At 36.5% G+C, this 22,969-nt stretch overlaps 1 protein-coding gene across 1 annotated transcript; it reads right to left on the bottom strand.

Moving 5' to 3' along the window:
• Window positions 1-11,266: 11,266 nt before the first annotated feature.
• On the bottom strand, window positions 11,267-16,343 carry LOC141599376 (B-box zinc finger protein 19-like). Its single transcript, XM_074419365.1, has 6 exons — window positions 15,813-16,343; window positions 13,208-13,304; window positions 12,971-13,086; window positions 12,630-12,872; window positions 12,126-12,210; window positions 11,267-11,664 (listed from the first exon to the last, which is right to left on the bottom strand). The coding sequence occupies exons 1-5, from the start codon at window positions 15,903-15,905 to the stop codon at window positions 12,130-12,132; spliced, it is 630 nt and encodes a 209-aa protein (XP_074275466.1). The 5' UTR covers window positions 15,906-16,343; the 3' UTR covers window positions 11,267-11,664; window positions 12,126-12,129.
• Window positions 16,344-22,969: the final 6,626 nt, after the last annotated feature.

Below are 22,969 nucleotides of genomic sequence, written 5' to 3' on the forward strand. Positions count from 1 at the left end.
CCAGTTGAACATACTGTCTTACTATCTGCAACGTAAACAAAGAGAAGCTCCTTCCCAAATCTTAACAGAACACCTGAACGACTAAACTCCTTTATAATCTACTAGGATTTTTGCTGCTGTTTTATCATCCACCAACATTGCCAAACTCGATACTGCCTATTAACAATATCTCCATATCAAATCATATAAACATGTAAATAGGAACAAATATTAAAGAGATGATTCTAGTGTACATATAGCAATATAATATCCTCTAGAATATGCTCCTTATTCTCTCCTTATTTAAGTCCTTCCTCTCCTATATATACCTTGTATTCTAGCTCATTGTAAATACACTTTCATTCAATATACATCTTTTTTATATGGTATCTAGGAGCTTCAAACGATCGTCCAAAAACCCTTTGCAACCCCGCCGAGCCACCTTCAAACGCCTACCACAAACCAAATTCCCACCCGCCTCCACCATGACCAACACCCAAGAAACCACCATCTCCAACCCTCACGATGCTGCTGCGCCTCTCACCTCCCTTAACCTCAACCACTGCGTGAAACTCACCTCCACGAACTATACCTCATCGCACTTTCAACTTACCCATATACTATTTGGCTATAGTCTCCTTGGCTTCCTTGACGGATCCCACCCTGCTCCATCTCCGACCATCGTTGGTGATGACAAAGTCGAAAAACCCAACCCATCTTATTTCACATGGCTTAAACAAGATGACTTGATTTTAGGTGCCCTTATGGGGACCCTATCCTCGGCTATCCAAGCGTTAATTGTCCGGGCCAAAACCTTGAAAGAGGCCTGGGACATCCTTGCAAGAACCTACGCAAACCCTTCGCGTGCACACATATTACAAATAAAAGACCGCCTTGAGTCGATAGTCAAAACCACTGATCAGTCGATCACTGACTATATGAACTCCATTAAAGCTTGTATCGACCAACTTGCTTTAATGGGCAAAGTTCTCGACCCCGAAGATATTGTGTCCAAGGTTTCACGAGGCCTTGATTACAAACTTTATAAACCCGTCTTAGATACGGTCCGTGCTCGAGACAACCCTATCACGTTCGAAGCACTCCATGAGAAATTACTGTCTCATGAACTCCTTCTCAAACAACAACCTGAGACCAACATTTTTCAACCCTCTGCCAAAACCGTGACTCCTACACAACCAGAGACAAAGCAATACCCACTATCAAACCAACCGCTATCACGCCAACACCAACTCCTCACCCTACTATCAATCCAACCAACAACCTGCACCAACCCTAACCCACGACCCTCCAAAGGCCGCTGCCAGTGGTGTCGACAGGTAGGCCATGTCATTGCGGACTGCCCTCTGTTTCGCAAACTCTTCCCCACCATCGTCTTTCCCAAGCCACCAACCCGCCAGTCCCAACCAGAAGCTCACGCTGTCTCCACTGGTGTCACCAACCCCAACGCTAATTACTTGCTTTACAGTGGGGCATCCCACCATGTCACACACGACCTCGACACCCTCGCCTTCCACTCGCCCTACTTCGGTCAAGACGATCTTATTATTGGTGATGGTTCTGCTCTAGACATTGCCAATATAGGTAATTTCACCTTCTCTTCTCTTAAATTAAATAATGTTTACATGTACCGCAAATTTCGTGTAATATTTTATCAATCTCACAGTTATGTCGAGATAATAATGCATATGTCGTTTTCTCATCAACCTCGTTTGTTATTAAGGAAATATTGACGGGAGTGACAATACTCCAGGGCCGAGCTAGGAATGGCATTTACGAGTTGAGCCCGTCACCACCAACCGCCTGTTTTACAAAGAAAGGCTCAACTCCTCTCTCGTGGCATCATAGATTAGGTCATCCGAATCATGATATAATGCGAATTATTATCAATAAAAATTTACCTTTTAATATCTCTAATTACTCGTCTTGTGAATCGTGTCTCATTAGCAAAAGTACGAAATTGCCTTTTGCGACCTCATCGTTTAAAACCAACGCCCCACTTGACCTTATCTACTCGGACTTATGGACTAGCCCGGTACACTCTCGCGAACATTATAAATATTACGTTATTTTCGTTGACCATTTTAGTAAATATATATGGCTTTTTTCCGTTAAAACAAAAATCCGAAACCACTCAAGTCTTTGTTAGATTCAAGGCCCTCGTAGAGAATTTTTTTCAAAACCTGTACGGCAATTTTTCTCCGACAACGGAGGTGAATTTCAAAAATTAAATCCATTCTTACTTGACAATGGCATAAGCAACTTCACCTCTCCACCTCACACTCCCGAACATAATGGGTATGCTTAGCGCCGACACCGTCACATTGTTGAAACCGGTCTCGCTCTCCTCTCTCACGCCAAGCTACCTACAACCTTCTGGCCGTTCGCTTTTAGCACGACAACTTATCTCATTAATCGATTACCAACATCTACGTTGCAAGGACAAACCCCGTACTCCAAGCTCTTCAATGTTCTTCCTAATTATAACAAGTTACACAATTTTGGATGTCTATGTTACCCATGGTTGCGACCCTATACAAAACATAAACTTGATTATCGCTACGTCCCTTGCATCTTTGTAGGATATTCATCCACTCAAAGTGCGTTCCACTATCTCGAACCCAAAACGAATCGCCTTTATACCTCTCGCCATGTCAAATTTGTTGAAGACGACTACCCTTACACTCGTCTCCTCAACACCACACCTCCCACCGATGACAACACCAATACCAATCCCGATGATTGGTGTCGTCTTATTGTTCCCATCTTACGGGAATATTCACCCTCCACACCACCTGACACATCAGCTAACACCACACCTACGACTCATGTACCTCGACCACGACTGCATGTCACTCAAGTCTACATGTCGTCCTCCTAATCCTTCCACATCCACCACTTCAACATTCATCCCCTTAAACAACGACACCTCCAACAGCACCTTCACTCCTCTTTCTTCTCCTCTGGACACGGTTGTTCACGAGACTCAACCACCTCCGCCACAGCACACCATTGTTACTCGGCTTGCTAATAATATAAGAAAACCCAATCCCAAATATGCCAACCTCGCACTTGCTTCCGCTACGACCAACTCACTCCCAACCACGGTAAAACAAGCTCTCATTTCTCCTCAATGGCGAAATGCAATGCAAGATGAATTTCAGGCTCTCGAACGTAGCCAAACTTGGACATTAGTTCCAAAACAACCGTCTCAAAATATCATTAGATGCAAGTGGATCTATCTCATCAAATACAACCCCGATGGCTCACTAAAATAACACAAGGCACGCCTACTTGCCAAAGGTTTTCACCAACGTCCAGGGATAGATTATACAGAGACATTTAGTCCGGTCGTAAAACCAACAACCGTCCGCTTAATTCTCTTGCTTGCCGTCACCAAGTCCTGGTCTTTACGCCAGCTCGATGTTAATAACGCATTCCTACAAGGTACATTGACTGACGATGTATACATGGCCCAACCGCAAGGAATTGTTGATGCTTCGAAACCTGAATATGTTTGCAAATTAAAAAAGGCTATCTACGGCTTAAATCAAGCTCCACGAGCTTGGTACACCGAGCTTAAGTCATACCTTATTACCTATGGTTTTCGTCAATCTATCTCAGACTCTTCATTGTTTATTATTAACAACAAAACCATCTGTATCTCCATGCTCGTCTATGTCGATGACATTATAATTACTGGCCCAAACCAACATCAATTACAACAATTTATTGACCACTTATCTAACCGATTTTCTAAGGACCTTGGTCCATTATCCTACTTTCTAGGCATCGAAGTCACTCCTAATAACCTTGGCCTTCACCTCAACCAAGCTAAATATATACACGACTTACTTGTCAAACATAAAATGTCCGATGCCAAACCAACTACAACCCCTATTGCTACGGACACACACCTCTGTCGTGAAGACAATAAACCAATTCAAGACCACTCCAGCTATCGCACCATAGTTGGGAGCCTTCAATATCTCTCTCTCACTCGACCTGACATTGCTTTCACTGTCAACCGCTTAGCACAATTTCTGCATCACCTTACCTCCACCCATTGGTCCGCCCTGAAACATCTCCTTCGCTATCTCCAAGGGACTCAATCCTATGGCATTCAACTCTATCACACCACCCCTCTCTGTCTTCATGCATTTTGCGATGCCGATTTTGCTGGTGACAAAGATAATTACATCTCCACTACAGGCTACGTCATATATCTTGGTCGAACTCCGATCTCCTGGTCCTCTAAAAAGCAACGCGGTCTTGCCTTACCCACTACTAAAGCTGAATTTCGAGCCTTAGCCGCTGTCACCACTGAGGTTCTCTGGCTACGTAATCTACTCGCTGAACTTAGCATAGCTGTCACGAAGCCTCCTTCGCTCTAATGTGATAACATGTCAGCCACTCTTTACGCAAAAAACCCGGTCTTCCATTCACGAATGAAGCATATGGCCTTATCCTTTCCCTTTGTCCGGGAACAACTCCATCAAGGACACATTCGAATTCAACATGTCGCAAGCAAAGACCAGCTGGCAGATGCTCTAACAAAACCCTTACTCAAACGTTGCTTTCTGGAACTACGAGACAAGATTGGCCTTCTCCCTCCGACGTCCATCTTGCGGGGGCGTATTAACAATATCTCCATATCAGATCATATAAACATGTAAATAGGAACAAATATTAAAGATAAGATTTTAGTGTATATATAGCAATATAATATCCTCTAGAATAGGCTCCTTATTTAAGTCCTTCCTCTCCTATATATACCTTGTATTCTAACTCATTGTAAATTCACTTTCATTCAATATACATCTTTTTTATACTGCCGACTTCTTGCAAGTCACCCTCATTAGTATTACCTCCCGCATTGAAAATGAATCGGCCGTTTTGAGGGAGATTGATAGGCAAAGAAGCTCCATTAGAAGCGTTTCCAACTACGATATTCCCGGCTCTTTGTTGCCCTTTCGTGGGTGGTTGATTGATCGGTGGCACCACAATTGCTGTTGGTGATTTAAGAGTAATTACCGGTTCATTTTGGCGTAATTAAGGTTGTTTCATAGATGGGTAATTTCTAAATAATATAATGCAAGTTCGGGAAGTACGGAGTGTACACGTGCATAATTATTTACGGAATTACGGTATAGTTTTCTTTCGAATAACTATGAGAGGGTGTGGAAATTAAATTCACGCAGCAATAATTAATTATTTTGGAAAATCCAACAGTTGCAATTGTTCGGACATTCATTCCCCTATTTCTCTATCTTGCTTATATATATAGCCAAGGGATAACGATGGAAAAGTTACAAAAAAAACAATCCATCTTTTACATCTAAGAAATTATAACAAACTACACAAAATACTTCTATATTACTTCTATGATTCGTGTGCCAGATGACAGAGGACACCGTCTTATCTCAATAGAAAATTCGGTACAACCCTGGCACTAATATAGGGTCGAATTATTCTATTAGGAAAGCGAAGTCGATTCGGTGTGGTTTATTATTGTCAATTCCTTATTCGTGCATAATATATAACAATCTAATAGAACAATTCAAAATCTTTCAAGATGACGAATGTAAAGGAAATGACAATGGAAGTTTGTTTTGTCAAATTCTGTTTTATTGTGGTTGTCTACATTCAAATCAGAATGTCCGTGTTTAAGAATTTGCTTTGGATATTTACGTATTTCAAGTGGGTTATTGGATAAGATTTTATGGGACTGTTGATGGCTCATCCAACGTGCAAATTTCAAATGAGATAAGTGCTTATAATAATCATTTACTTCACTATATTGTGCAGTAAAATGCATGTTAATTTTAATTCTGAGAGTGGTAATTTGGTGAAATGTTGTTTGTTGCTTTGACAAAAACAGCGTTTAATGCGTGTAACATTGTCTGATGGTTTATGGTTCTTGGCAGCATTTCGTTTTCGCCTTCGTTTTCGCCAATTAGCGATACTGTATATAATTTGCATTTTGCACTTCCATATTTAGTTTAGAACCATGGTTGATCAAGATATTATAATTATTTGTTATATTTTGCCTCATGAAAAATTTATAATGAATATCTCATGAATGAAATAATCATACGATCATTCAATGTAATAAGTTACAATGTGTTTGATATGCATAATTGTTGCGGCTTTCATATCTACTGCTAATAGACCATTATTGATGACGATATCAGTTCAATTTTATGATCAAGATGGTTGTTGTTTTTCTTTATGTAAACATGATTATGTTGCTCATGCACATGTTATAGTAATAATTATGAAATACAATCTCTTGTTTGATGATGAGTTTTCATAAGTTTTATTTTGGATGATACTATCAAATGATTTAGTTATTTCGAAACATGTTTATTCATTGTATGCTATGGCTGTAATATTATCATGATATATTGTTAAGGGGATGTATATTTGTATTAAGGATTTATAATCATTACTATGAAGGTTAGTGGCTTCCTCTATGTTACATTTTTTCAAATATGACCATATGTGATTGTAACTGAAAACCTTTTGTTTCATGGCTGTACGAGAAGTGGCATTAATTAATGATCAAAAGAAGTACAGTGCATGATCAAAAATACAATGTATTGTACGACCACTTGCATCTATGGCAGATGACTCAATTTTCATGTTGAGACATTGACTGGTTAATATGTTCATTACATATTGAGTGGTTGTACACGACATTGACTGTCTGTTACGGCTAAGAGAAAATCTCTTGTATTGAAATTATAATGTCACACCATTGGTTATTATTTTTATAGAGTGAGTGTGTATATTGGTGATGAACTATCCTTAATTGATATGATACACATGAATACGGGATTGAGCGATATCATATATGTGATCATATGGCTCAATAGAATAGTGTATTGGTTTTTGGATGATGTTAACATCCGATATTAAGGGTGACTTTAGACATCCTAGGTCGGTTTAAGGAGTAGTTGGAAATTCACCCATGAAAAACGGACATAGTTTATGTCAAGTTTCGTCTCAGAGATGCTTTGCCTTGTATCTTATAAGGGGCAATTTTAATTTAATAAGATTTGTATGAATATTGAATTTTATCAAAGTTATTTATTGTGTATGCCATGTTAAAAATGTTTATTGTCATTTGATTTAATGATAAAGATGAGATTTGGATTGTGTTGTGTTGTGTTGTGTTGTGTTGTGGTTAATAACAAAGAACTTTTTGGTCCATCATGAATCGTCATATATGTATATTTGACATGACTAATATTCTCTTTGCTATTTTGATCATTAAGTAGTAAGAATTATAATCATGTTAAGATAGATTATGTAATATCATATCGTGATGACTATGTTTACGATGGGTATCATTGTAACTGATAATAATGGTATTAAACTAGTATATCTATGATACTCTAGTAGTTCTTGATATGTTTGTTTGTAGTATTCATACTATGCTTGTACACTGGAACATACACTTTTGTTATTTTTATTTATTTATATTTCATCATTATAAAAGGTGAGTCCTATGGAGTAGAAATGAGTATATTATATAAGCTTTCTTGAATGTAATACATAGAAACATGTATAACGAGTGGTAACATATGGATTCACGTATGTGGTTTGAACACATAGTGTATTGTTTTAAGGCGGTATAAAAGACTGGCATATGATACCTTAAGTGGCTTGTTATATTCAAGGAGAAATTAAATACTCACTCATGTAGGACGGAGTATAAAAATAGAAGTTTTGTGTTAAATCTTACATTAATTACTAATAATGGGAGATGGACATGTCCATAGGAATATCTATGGAAATTAGTGTTTTGATCAATTAATATTTAATCATTTATTTAATAATGGTTGTTAGAGTGCTAATCGTTTTGTCATGATTGTTCTAATATGTTAATGTCTTATGTAAAGCATTCAAAGTTGGTTGATATAATCGATTTATCATATAATTTCGGGATTTGTGGTTTGTGATAATCATGATGAGATTATGAAGTTATGGTGATTTAGCCATGTAAGAGGTAAATCAACAACATTGAATGTACAACTATTGACAAGTCCGGTTATGGAGTACAATTGTCATTTGTCGTAAAAATAAATGACAAGTCGATCTTTTGCAAAAACAAAGACGATTTACCTTGTAAAAGGTGGTTATGACATGGTGTTCTCCATATAGTGTTCTCTTATATGAAAACGATATGGGGGAGGTAATTATGATCCTTGGTACTAGGATAAAGGGTGAGAGTATGATTATAATTCTTCGGTTAATACTCCTATGGGTCGAGTATGACGGTTTTATCCAATAGTGAAAATTGAGACATGACTCGTGTTTTCACATACAAGGACTTGAGTATTGCGGTTTGACAAAGTGGAGTAAGTATATTAGTATAGCTAGTACTCATTTTTGGCAAGCTATTAGGCAAGTGTGAAGATGTATAATGTAAATCATGAATTATGATTTGTCTTATGTCAATTTTCTTCAATTTTTAGAAGAAAGGTTGTATGCAAATGGTATTACCTTAGTAGATGGTTAATATCTGCAAATGGTAGTGTATTATTGCTCGAGGGATATTCCATTAATATATGGGTTTTCCAAGAAGCTAACTTTGCATTACAAAGTCGACATCGGAGTAAGAAATCGTAGTGTTAGTTATAGCCGGTAAAGAGGCTAAAAGAAATTAATCTACGCGTATCATTTATGAAAGAGACCAAGTTCACCCATATTTTGATAGGGATGTTACTTTGGCTAAGTTTACAGCCAAGTGAATTATGGTGACGGCCGCACCAAGACGTTGTTAAAACGTGGTATATAAACTATCAAAAAGGGATGATAACGGTTATTTTGTGAGATCTCAATTTTAGTTGATCACTTTGCGTAAAGGATCAACTAAGGACTTGGTTGTTAAGTCGGTGGACGGGATGAGTCTAAACCTCGAATAAGATCTTTGGCGATAGGATACCCAATTCCCCTCTATAATACAATGTTAGAGGTTGAATTCAATGTGGAAGGCCTATTGTTAAGAGATTGAAGCACACAATAATTTATATCCCGAGGTGTGTGCTTAGACTTGCATGTTGTAAGGTTGATCTTTTGAAAAAGTGTGTTTGCAAGGACACGATGAAAAGAATCAACCTATATGAACATGAAGTACAGCCGCTTCAAGGGAGTATGGGTTTGACTCCTGATATGTTCATGAATAGATATGGGACACTAGGCTTGTAAATAAGTGTCGGTTTATGTAATTTTTAGAAGTAAATTAGTTTATGTGTGAGTTATATTCATGTATTCAAAATGGGTAGAAAGGGTTCAATGCTTAGTCACACCCCGATACTCGAATATTTGGAATGTGTAATTTCACTAAGTGGAAATTCAATCTTCGTGACATTTTCATTTATGCATAAATTGGTATGTTTGTTAGCTATTTAATCTTGTATTACACTTAAATGGGGGAGGAATGTTGGTGATTTAAGAGTAATTACCGGTTCATTTTGGCGTAATTAAGGTGTTTCATAGATGGGTAATTTCTAAATAATATAATGCAAGTTCGGGAAGTACGGAGTGTACACTTGCATAATTATTTACGGAATTACGGTATAATTTTCGTTCGAATAACTATGAGGGGGTGCGGAAATTAAATTCACGCAGCAATAATTAATTATTTTGGAAAATCCAACAGTTGCAATTGTTCGGACATTCATTCCCCTATTTCTCTATTTTGCTTATATATATAGCCAAGGGATAAAGATGGAAAAGTTACAAAAAAAAAAAAAACAATCCATCTTTTACATCTAAGAAATTATAACAATCTACACAAAATACTTCTATATTACTTCTCTGATTCGTGTGCCAGATGACAGAGGACACCGTCTTATCTCAATAGAAAATTCGGTACAACCCTGGCACTAATATAGGGTCGAATTATTCTATTAGGAAAGCGAAGTCGATTCGGTGTGATTTATTATTGTCAATTCCTTATTCGTGCATAATATATAACAATTGCCCCCAGTATTTGTTGGATGATCCATCGTAGCTATGAACTGTGAGGCCGGAGGTGGAACAGAAAGGAACATTTGTTTGTTGGTTGTTAGAGTTTTGATGATCTTCACCATGATGAACTGTTAAGTCAGGGAGGCCCGGAGAACCTCCCCGAGAGTTGCAAAAACTACTGAAAGGATTTTTCATGCTCTTATTGGTGAATTTGCGATAGTTTACTCTAATGTATACAAGGCCAGCAATATATTAATGTAAGAACGTCGATTAAAAAGAAGAATATAAGGACAACTTTGATTTTATACTCACTTTAACGATGACAAACGTGTAGGGTTTTGAACACCCTATGAAAACGGATCTAATCGCAAATATTATACAAATTAACATAGGAAATAAGATTAATCACATACCTCTTAACGCAGCGGAATAATAACGATAATAAGAAGTATATTTGATGTAGAAATACGAAACCCCAGACGAATAATAAACACCCCCACTTGTGATGCTGCTAGTACTGAAGGGAAGAAAACTAACTTGGAGAAAACTCCTTTTCCCTCTCTTACTGTATCTCTCTTTATATCAGACAAAAGAATAAAACTCTAATTAGGTTTGTCACACAAACCCTCTTTATATAGATGAGATACATAGGTTAGTTTCCTAAACCCTATCATATAAGCACAGCTGGGCCTAATCATTATTAGAGCCTGGTTAGTATTAATTATAAGTCCGACTTATAATTATACTAATCCCGTACCTTTTGTGTGTGACTCAATAGGCCCATTTAAGACTACCAGATACGTTAACCACCTTACGTATCAAACCGACATTGGCCTCTAACAAGGCATATCGATTACATAGACTTAAGTGAGTTAATTCGTATAGGATAGTGGACATAACTCCTTCAAAACGTCTATAACTTTATCAATTAAACTAGTATAGTACCAAGTAACTCGTAAATACGTGTAATAAAAAAGTAAGAATAAGCAAAAAGGAAACTTCCCTGGAATAAGCCAAGTACTTTCCCGCATATTGCCCTCTTGTTTTGTTTCCACAGCTTTATAGAAATAACCAAGTACGCGCCTGACAATTGGCATATTTTCAGTCCCAGTTATACTGAGGAAACGTTTTCACAGTTCAGTTACAATATGCCAATTGTCAAGGTCGTGTTTCAACTTGTGTCCCATCGCTTCTTGCATAATGCAGATCACCAATTCGACTAAAGTCATGCAACATAGTTTGGACAAATACGTCAACATAATAGATATTGAACAATTAACAGCAGGAATAGGATCCCAAACGAAATACTTTCTTCTATTTTCCCTGTACAATTGTCAATTTATGGTTTATACCGGCCAACTTTGCCTGAAAAATAATTGTCTTCACAACTTCCAACCCTAAAACATTGCTAAAACTAATATTCATCTTGAAACGAGTAACTACAAGTACTGCAATGTATCCTATAATCTGACCCAAATCGCTCCTAAGAAAGGTCACAAGTCACAATTACCATGGTAATGTAATTTCTCGGGGGCCAGAGACAGGCAGAAGCTAATATTCCATATTATTTTACAGATTTAAGATTTGAAATTCAGATGCAAGAACAGGCTTCCATCCGAAAGTCCAGAAGATATCACCATTGAATCAGCTGAACAAACAAGTACATTCTGCCTCTAGAGAGGGAAGCTGCAATCAGGAGCAAATTAATCATCAGATTATCCTCAAAAGCTACGTGAAGGACTTTCCCGTTAACTGGCAGATTAGATGCTCGCTGCCGGGCACAAGTCCAACTAGAACGAGTAAATAAAAAACGGTGTACTTAAACCCGGATCCTCTGACTTTAAGATCTCAAGATCACTCAGTGACAAACCAACCAGTAAATAAAGCATCGACTTGATATGCTATGCAAGTTAACGCACATTATCCTATTTGCCAATTTGAGGCAAGGAAAAAGTTTTTATTTTTTCTTTTTAACATTTTGAGACAAAAGTCAAGACTCAAGATGCCCCTGCTCTAACAAAGCCAAAAGACCCATTTCATGTCATTCCAACTACAAAAATTACCATGATTTCATGAAGCATACGGCTAAGAATAAAAAACATATGGAGTAGTATCTAGATATAATATGTGAGTAACAAATATAATACCGGATCATTTATCGGGCTGGCTCCGGAATCCAACAGGAACAACGCTTGCTGAATGATCATTGGTCCCAGTAGCAATATCCATTCCCTGGTGTGTGCACCAGTAAGTAATCAGACTTATATTTCGATCAGTATACACAAAATCAACACGATATAAATAAAAGTCCATGTAGGCTGTTTCTTTTTCAGTATGAAAATATTTTCGTAAATATTCTTCCTGTAAAATGTTTTATTGAATGGAGCCAAATTCTCATTATTCTTAGCTCTGGATCATGGCATAAGAGAAAATGCTTCGTTAAACTGTTTGTATATCTTTTTACTGTAAAGCAGCAGTCACTTGGTGCAATTCTCAACACAAGTTTGTTACACTGTTAACGTGAGGTCCCCTTATCCCGCCATTTACATGAAACCTTCGAGCACTATGGAAATTTGTTACTGTATTCTTCTTATAGGCATTCTGTAATCCAAACACACAACTTTCTTAAAAAAAGATTTAAGATTACGCACCTGGTTGGTTGGGGACTGTCCAACAGTTCTCTGGGGTCTGGCATTAAGATCTATCATTGTGGTATCCATTTGGGTATCAGTGCCATTATTACCATCTAGAGTTGGAACCACAGATACTAAGTTGTTTTGGTCTCTCTCCCTCGTCAATGGGCCGGATGATTGATTTGCTTCCCTCCTACCTTCGGTTCGATCTGCTTGCTGAGGGTTGGCATCCTCAGCACGTATAGAATTATCACCTGGAAACTACAGACAAACACCCATAAGTGACTGAATCTAGGAAAGCTTTAAGAAAAGATAATTGTGACTCGAGAAGAACAATTAGCAGAATTTAAGTCTCAGACCTCCGCTCTCTGCCTTAACAAAAGATACCGTCTGTGTTTCCTTTTGCCACCAACATGTACAACCATATCACATTGGAGGCAAAGTGAACTTCCATCAATTTCACAATAAAAGTAGGCTGCATTGAAGTTTCAATAAATCAGCTTTAAGGAAACCAAAAATTTACATGAAATGATCTTAAATTTGAGATGAATTATACAAGGAAATATGAGAAAATAGACAACATACAAACAGCCCACCTGGTGCGTTTTCACAAATGTCACATTTTGGTACAGCATTAGGCGCATCAAGTCCAACGCGCACATGTCTACTAGCAAGCTTATTACACAAATGCACCTGCCACAACAAATTTATCAAAATTATGGACAACCAAGTAATGGAAATTGAATTTTTTGGTATACGATTCATGTTCCAGACTTCCACACACTGGTCTGATCATTTGAACTAAGAAGTCCTGAGAAATCTGAAGTCATCAGAGCTTAAGAATTAAATGTTCTCCGTAAAAATGGAGTAAAATCAGTTTACATAATTTTAAATCTCGGTATCGGTCGTAGTCGCGGTATCGGTATAATCGGTCCTTAATCGGTCGTCACGGATGGATCGCGGAGAATCTCGGTGATTTCTCGGGCGATATCTCGTATCGGTAGAGTGAAAATCCGATACAACTCGGCCGAGATTTTGAACCCTAGACTTACTTCCTAGTACTATTTGCCTGTTTGGAATCAAATACTCTTCTTATCATAACTGGAAAGCCCAGCCCTTGGAGCAATCTTAGTTGGCCGGTTTGGTTATGAGGCTTTTTATGTGATAGTTCTATCGATATTTAATATCCCATTTTCTTTACCAAGAATTGGTTCCAATTGCATATAATTTCCCAAAGTATTTCATTTTGTCGTATTCCCACTCTTACAAAATATTATAACTTGAATTGAACAGCAAAATGACGTCAAAGCTACACACAACAACTGCACTAAAACACCCACTGCAGGAATTGGGATGAACAGATGAACTGGAAAGGCAAAGATATGTCATGGAAACAGTTCACGGATAAGGAGAGAGGAAGAGAAAAACTGAATACTGGAGAAAAGGAATGCAAATAAGCCGTAATCCAAAAACTGCTCATAAATTGTACTCCCTCCTAGTCTGATTGTTGGTTCCTCTTTCCTTTTCCATGCTAGTCGGGTATTGGTTCCCCTTTCCTTTTTTGGTAAGTTTTGTGTGGTCCAAATTCAATTTTATGTGGGGTAGGGTGTTTTGTGTAGTCCAAATTCATTTCCTTAATTTTGGTGCTCAAAAGAAAGGAAACCAACAATCAGACTAGGAGGGAGTACTATTAATTGATGTAATGCTAAGCTATTCATGTTAAACATTACTTGATGCACTAAATTCATTACAGATTATACACCCAGTAAATCCCATTATAATTTGATAAAACGAATCTGTATCTTCGGCGTGGTTTGGATTGAGGGTGTAATGAAAGGAGGGGTATGCAAGATATAGGAGGAAGGAAGGATGAGGGTAAGACTTAATATTTTCACTAGCACTTTTCTCCTCTATCACCTCCAACTGTCCACCACCTCCTTCTAGTGCTATCGTCCTCTAACCGGGCTCCCTCAAAAATCCAAATAAGCTCTTTAAGCAATAACAAGCAAAAAGGTCGAAGTAGTTGGTCAAGTGGTCAACAACCAAATGGTAAACTTACACTAAAAAGCTATGTTACTCCGACACTTCACTTAGCTGCCGTGTCGGGGGTCCCAACACCTACTTGTCCGACACCAATTCGACACTTCACTTTAGACCAAAGAAATTAAAAATTCGCACAAAATAATTGTGTCCGAAACTCGACATGTGTCGGACACAACACCCATGTCGGAGAGTCGGGGTAACACGGCTAAAAAGCAGTCACAAGGGCATAAAGAACAAACACAAAGTCTCTCATAAGCGATGTTGATCAGCCAGCCCAAGAAATAGTGAAGTTCGACACTTGGCCACATGCCCATGTCAAATACTTGTGATGGTCGAGTCTGAGAAACATTTCTCATAAGCTATAGCTTTTGCTGGACTACATGGGCAGAGTCAATACTGCCATACCCCCACAGGTTGTCAATGAGAAGATCCACACACAAGACACAACCCTCGCTAAACATCCCCGAGAAAAGGAGCAATTCATTAGCATAATAGCAAAATCATTAGCTTGCACCCAACAAAATTCAAGCTTTAATGCCAAACCAATGTAATGTTACTCAAACCCAACAACCTAGCCGCCTAACATATCACATTCATAACAAAGTCATTGTTTCAGCTACAAAACTACACTAATCTAGCCAACCTGAATTCATTACAAAACCATTCTTTTTAAAAGGGAGCCAGTAGCTCGTAGTTTTGATGCTAACGAGTTTTGAACCCAAGTCATAAAATACCACCATCCACTAACTAAAACTTTATCAGCTAAGCTAGCCGAGATCTACAACATTGTTTTATTTCTCTTAACAGCCCTTAAAGCAATTCCAAATGCTGTCAAACTCTAACCTTTCAACAAACCAATCCACAAACTAGCATCAAGTAGGCTAACAGCAACCCCATCAACTACAACATTCCATGAAGTTGGTTTTTTTACATGACATATTGCATAAGTCAACAGGAGGGCTTACTCAACCCTATTATCTCATCATAACCTGGCATAAAATCCAAACTCCGTCTTTTCAAGTCATTTCCATACGTTTGTTCAAATTACGAGGATGTACTAACTAATCTCACTACCAAACACAATCAAGATCAAATCTTTCATAAACTAACAATAACAAAAAATAAAAATACAATCAAAATGATGAAGAAAGATGGTACCTTTTCATCACAAGCACGGCAAAGAGCAGCCTCATCTGCAGCACAAAAGAAAATGGCAGCAGCACTCTCACAAACATCACAAAGGGTCCTCATTTTTTTTATTCACTTTTCTCACTTCCTCAACTCAAAAACTACGTCGTTTTAAAGGGCAAATCCATGGGAAACTCAGATTTCATAAAAGCATGGATTTTTCTTTTATCTTATTATTAATTATTAATACTCCACTAAAATAATTATTTAAATAATAAATGGGATTAAAGATGAAATAAAGGGATTGAAAAAGATAGATTAGATTTTGGGTTAGGATGAACAAGTATGATTAAATAAATTGTGCTATGATAACAGCTAGTTGGGTTGGTGCATCATCCAAATTTTAGAAGTTGTTCATTTTTGTTGATTTTGTTTGCTTTTATTATTTTTAGTTATTTACTGTACATAATAATGGTTTTGTGTCTTTGTCAGTTTGTCTCCTTCTCTTGTGTTCCTTTGGAAGTTAGGAATTGAGTCATTGACAAATAGTGACCTCTTCTCTTCAATTTCCACGCCTCGTCATGGATTTATATGTGTCACGCTCTTTTATCGTTTGCTCATCTATTTAGGGTGTTTGGTTCACCCAATTTAAGTATGAGGTATGAGTTTGGAATAAACCAAACTCATACCATGTGTTTTTTTACAAAATTGAAGATTTCAGACCCATACTTTAAACCCATGAGGTACGGGTTTCTCATACCCAGCGAGGGGAGTGAGTATGAAATTGATACACATGTTATCAAATTACAAATATTAAAAAGTAATAAAAACAATTGTAAAAAAATCATTTTATATATTTATTTGATTAAATTTTCTCTACATGATTTAATAATATAAAAATTATTATTAAAAATATTGTATTTTGAAGAGTTTTTAGCTTTGATTGATTTCTAACCCCATACCCCCAAAATTGAACCAAACACAAGGTATGAGGTATCAAGTTCCAACCCGATACCACTCAGGTATGATTCCCGATTCCAAACCCATACTCACGCGTGAACCAGACACCTGCTCAAATTATTTTATAATCACAAAGTTAGGGGTTCGTTTTTTGCCCATCGGAAATAAAGCAAACTTTTATGACAACAATTTACCTATTTGTGAGAGCAACCACAGCGAGTGGATTACTCACTGTTAGGATGTTGATGACAGACCTTATCATGGACATCCCAATTTACACAAAAAAAATGTTTTGAGTAATTATTTGACAAATTAGAGTAATGACAAGAGATTACTTATATCGGATAATTTTTGTTGCGCGGTAAGAAAACAAAGAACATGCTCCCTCCTATTCACTGTGTTGTTTCACTTTGGTTTTTGATGAGTTTTTAAGAGAAATGAGATATGTGGAAGAAAATGAAAGTAAAAGAGAAAATGCGAGGTCACAAGTCTTAAGAACTACAAATGATAGACTAAGAACGAAAGTAGAACATCTCAGTGAATTTGTCGTTTTAGGAAATGTGGAACATCTTAGTGAATTGGAGGGAGTAGTTATTACCCAAACCATTGCTTAAGACATATATATTCGTTTTAAACAAGAAATAGATCACATAGATACAAGGATACTTCAACTTACAAATTGTCGAAATTTTTTCTCTACTATTAGTTTATTACAATATACCAATATTTAGATTTGTTTTATAAATAAAATGGATATATATATATATCTTAAGCAAGATCTACTCTAATTATTATTATTATCATCTCTATTATTTTGTGTTGTTTGGGTAAGATTTGGTAGTTGATCTTGCAATGTTCATGACTAGTTCCATTTAGCCCACAACCATTATTACCCTTTGTGGATAATTTTGTTAAGTGTATTTGGTGGATAATGCCTTTAGGACTTAATGGGGTTTGTTTGCTTATACATATGTCCTCCCTAATATGAATATTCTCTTTAAAGTTGAACATAAAAGCTAAACCTCAAGCATTCATAAAACGTTCTTTTTAAAAAAAAAAATCAAATAAAAAAAGATAGTAGAAGAATTCAGCTCAAAACTATTCTGTATTTATCAAAATATAATTCGCATAGGAGCAAATTCAAGAAACTTGAATAACCGTCACAAGTCACAACCGAATAAACTAAACCTCAAATAGTAGATCTATCTAATAAATCACAAATTCTCACTTTAGGCGAATAGCGGACACTATCCGTCTAAAGCTGTAGACGGATAGTGTCCTTCTCACAAAATGAGAGTGGATAGTGTAAGTGGGTGGAAAATGAATACTCTCACTTAACCTCTCACTTGGATTTTACAAAAGAGTCATTATTTGTCTACAGCTTTAGAGAAAAAGTGTCCGTCTACATTAAGCCGGATGGCTAATAAATTGTCTCTTAACACTTTGAAGATTCTCATGATTATAACACTACAAAAATAAAGAAGTCAAGAAATAACCACAAGGATAATGGATTTGCGTACGATCATTAGACATAAAATAGACATAAAATAAATGGATGGTTGAGGCTTAAGAATAACTTGACTAAAAGGGGAAGAGTAGGTCGAGAAGGGACTAAATGATCTGTATATCACGTGGACATCTAGAAATAGTGGCCACAAATTAACCTAAACAAATGCAAGTTATAGTCATGGCCCATAGCCGATGGTTTGAAAGCTACTTTGAGCAATTTTGAGCCACCAATTTCAAAGTTGGAATGACCCTACTGACCTATTCTTGCACCACAAACTCATCTCCCTTCCTAATTTGTCTACTTTGTGGAAACTAAACTCCTTGCTTTAAATTCAACAATGATGGCGCAATATTTTTGGGGCCTATGTAGACCCGGATAACAGTGCAGGTTGGCCCGCTCCATCCCACCGGTTCAACAATCCTCAGACTGTTGGCCTGCTCACATGACCCGCCCAAATTGCTTCCTCTACCTAGGCCGGTCATGGGCTCCCTCCTCCCCAGCCCGTCTCCCTTTTTGCCCAACCGGGCCGGTCCACGGCCATCACTCTCCCAGCCCGTGGTGTGGGATTGGACTCTCACCCCACCAATTCGGACTGCTTCCAACCCCGCCCGGCATGCATCGACCCGGCCCGTTGTCCGCATGTAGGCCTATGGAACGTTTTTAGGCTATAATGACTCCTCCTCAAACTCTTATCGAGTACTTTAACTACACCATAACTCTTTTATGTGACGATCTCATAACATTAGAACTAAACTTAATAAAAAAAACTTGCCCAAATTTAAATTTTAAATTTATTTAATATTTATCGGAAAATTCACGTGGTACCCTCGAACTATTTCATTTTTCACGTGGTACCCAACCTTTTAAGTTTATGCACATGGTACCCCTGAAGTAATATTTTTTGGAGTTCCATAACCAAATATGTAACATTCGTTAAATTATGCTGACGTGGAAAGTTTATTTGGTGTTTAACTTTGGGAGGAAAATGGTTTGTACACGGTACCCCTAAAATTTTGTGTTTTGCACATGGTAGCATATTTTGTACTAAACAAATTTAATGTTTGATTATATAGCAACATATTTCTTCTTCATAAGCATTTTAATTTACATTATTCTTGTCCAAAATGTAATAGCCTTAAGCATTTTCTTTTGCGATTGAATTATTTTTCGAAAAGGTTTGGCATTATATATTCATGGGATAGTTGTGAATTAAATCTATCATTAGTTCCCGATAATTTTGTGAATATATAATAGAGAATGTTGACGTAATTTGTTAAAAATGAGCTTTTATTTCTAAAGCTTAATTTTCTAAAGTTATTTTCAAAAGCTAAAATTACCAAATTATTGCTTCCATTTTTAAAGGTAAAAAGATGGTTTTTGAGTTTTTAAGAAACTACTTCTAAGCTTTACATAGTGGCTTGTTTGGCCAATTTGTGTTTTTAGTCAAAAAAACAATTTGAAAAAATAGGCTAAACACACACATAATGCCAAACCTTTTTTTTTTTAAAAGAACAATTCAATCACAAAAGAAAATGCCTAAAACTATTACATTTTGGACAAAAATAGTGTAAATTAAAGTGATTATGAAGAAGTGATATGTTGCATTATAAGTCAACATTATAATTGTTGTCTTGTTATTGTGTTGTTGTTTTTGTACAAAATAGGGTACCATGTGAAAACCATAAATTTTTAGGGGTACCATCTGCACACCACTTTCCCTCCCAAACTTAATTACCAACAAAGCTTTACACATCAGCATCATTTAACGGATGTTACAGATTTGGTTACGGAACTCCAAAAAATATTACCTCGGGGGTACCATGTGCATAAACTTAATAAGTTGGGTACCACGTGAAAAATGAAAAAATTCGAGGGTACCACGTGAATTTTCCGTAATATTTATAGTCATTTTGAAAACTCTTTATCTTGTACGGAGTAGTAGTTATTATTTTTTTTTTTTTTTTTTGCAAGAATTAGTACCTCTTTATTCACCTCACTTAAGGGAAAAAGAGAGATCAATCCTACAAAAGCTTTAAGGGGATGTTTGTAGGCTCTCTGGGAATGGATTGTAATGGATTTGCTCTATTCCAATGTTTGGTTGGAGTCTTTTGGAATGGAGTTAGATACCTAATGGATTCTAACTTCATTCCAATCCCCCCTTTGATATCAAATATCATTCCCCCTTCTACAATTTTAAGATGAACCAAACAAATTTATGAGGGAATGGATTTATAACCCCATACCATTATGGATTCATATTCCAATCCATTTCATTCCATGTTATTGAACCAAACGTCCCCTAAATAACATGTTTAATGAAAACTCAAACATGTTTAAAAATGTCAATTGTCAATATAAAATATTAGAGTATCAATAATATAACACTTTATTATATATGTTTAATAAATCGAATCATAGTGTGCATATCAAAGGGGCTGATTGGAAGGATTATAAACCAACTTATAATGTTAATTGGGCTTAATTAGAGACGTATTTGTAGAGTTAAGGGTAACATGATTATTGGGAGTTATTGTGTGTTGGACCATATAGCTTATATGTTTATGTTTTGATGATGTCAAGGTGTTTTACATTTTATATACTTGTTGCGTGTAATCGTTTGTTAAGTGTTTTAGCATTAACTTATTACGAGCAACAAAGAGGATTGTGACAATTACATGAGACGTTCAAGCCTTTGTTCAAGATCAATCAATTCAAAGATTCATTCAAGTATTATGTGAAGACGAAGTTTGTCTAAAGAATAATCAAGCTTGGATGATGATGTAGCCTATACTCGAAGATCTCCTTGAAGATTAGAATAGTATAGGTGATTATCTCATAATGGTAATCAAAGAATGAGTTTCTTAATTAGTAAAGTTATAGCTTTGCAGCTATAACATTACTAGTAAAAGAGCTCAATGTTATAGCTCTTCTACTATAACATTGAAATGCTGAGTTTTCATACACGACTTATAAATGTTTCGAAAATTGTTTTGTAATTGTTTAAAGTTTATTTTAAATGTTTTAGTGAAAGTATTTATTTTGTAAAGCCCGGTTTAGTGAGGAGTCCGGTTTTATGGTTAGCGTTAATTGATGGTTATTGGATCAACTTATGAGTTGGACTTTACTATCAATTAGGGTTTCCATATTGCCTCTCCTAAAACCTAAATTCTAATTATATATTAAGATTAGGGTTTGCATGATTCACGAGCTTATGAGCCGTATGCGTGTTGCCTAAGAGATATTAGGTAAAGATTTTATTCTATAATAATATCTTTACATATCTTATATCTTACTTAATATATTTGTTTATGGTAAAAGATATTCTTGTTTTAGTAAATCTTATCATAATCTTAGAATTTATAGTAAAGATAATATTTGGGAAGATTATATTCTATCTTTTAGAATATTCTTTATTATATTTCATGGCTTTTAGGAAAGAGATAATGAGAAGATATAATTTGTAATTATATCTTATTATTTTGGCTATTAGGGTTCTTGTAGAAACCGTGTAGCCTACCTCTTCCTTGCCTATAAATACTTTGCTATTTACAACATCTAAAAAAGAGACCTTAAGCATAAAAATTGTTTTCATATTTTAAAGAGCAAACCGTGTGTTTTTAACGAAAACCGATTTGCAATTTTGAAAGGTCGTGTGTTACAAAACTCGCATACTTGTTCTTCAGTTATCGTTATAAGATAATAGTGCTTAGTTGATTTCTTAACTTGTTCATTAACGTGAACCTTTGTTAGAATCATTAGTGCTTTCTTATTAGCGTAAGTTAGTCACTCGAGTATTTAACGGTACTCATTGAGTTACAGCTAGAGTTAGTTGTACGAGTTGGGTTAGTAAATTTGTAATCCGTAGAAAGGTACTAAATTTATTAATCGAGAATAGTGGACGTAGGTTTCGACTTGTGAAACTGAACCACTTCAAAAATCCGTGTGTCTCTTCTTGTTTCGTTCTTTCGTTTATTTTGCTTACAATCGTTAGTTGATTAGTTAAAGTTTAACCAATAAACTTTAAGTAATCAATTACATACGCACAATCGAAAAAGATTTCAAAAGTTTTAAATCCTCAATTCATCCCCCCACCCCCTCTTGAGTATTTTGGATCTATAGACTCTTCATTGTGGACCATGGTGGCTTAGCAATAGTGGTGTTTACAGTTTTACACAATATCTAAAGGTTACGTTTGGCTAAGTGAGATTGGTAATGAGGTGAGTTGGGCTAAGTGTGCCTGGAATAAGGCAGAAGTTCCTACACACTCCTCTATAGATTGGTCTTTATCAATGACGGTGTTTACACAATATCCAAAGGCTATGATTGGCTAAGTGAGGTTGGTAATAAGGTGAGCTGGGCTAAGTGTGCCTGAAATAAGGTAGGAGATACAAAACACTCTTTTATAGTTTGATTAGGAGCCTTGCAGAGACTCCAGACCCAAGGATGGGATATAATGAACTGTAATGATGACCTATGTGAGCTGTGTGCCTAAGTGAGGATGCATGTGTGTGGACGTCTTGAAAGTGTGGTGCAAGGAGGATATTCTCAATGTAGGAGTTCTCCATCTCCTCTCCCTCCTACCAGCGCCCTCCACAACCAGCCACGACCGATGCTAATTCCGACACGCCGCCGTCAACATTATGGTATAGTACTACTTTACAAAATAGAAGGAAAAAAAAGAGGCAACAACACATAAGTTTATCTTAACCATGCCACC

Source organism: Silene latifolia, chromosome 9, assembly GCF_048544455.1.
Source record: "Silene latifolia isolate original U9 population chromosome 9, ASM4854445v1, whole genome shotgun sequence".
Classification (NCBI taxonomy): Eukaryota; Viridiplantae; Streptophyta; class Magnoliopsida; order Caryophyllales; family Caryophyllaceae; genus Silene; species Silene latifolia.

Bases quoted from the DNA above. Each gene is read 5' to 3' on its own strand.
- LOC141599376 (XM_074419365.1), bottom strand. From the start codon at position 15,905: ATGAGGACCCTTTGTGATGTTTGTGAGAGTGCTGCTGCCATTTTCTTT. The intron at 13,305-15,812 runs GTACCATCTTTC...TTGTTGTGGCAG, and splicing joins GCCGTGCTTGTGATGAAAAG to GTGCATTTGTGTAATAAGCT. The intron at 12,873-12,970 runs GTCTGAGACTTA...GTTTGTCTGTAG, and splicing joins TGTTAAGGCAGAGAGCGGAG to TTTCCAGGTGATAATTCTAT.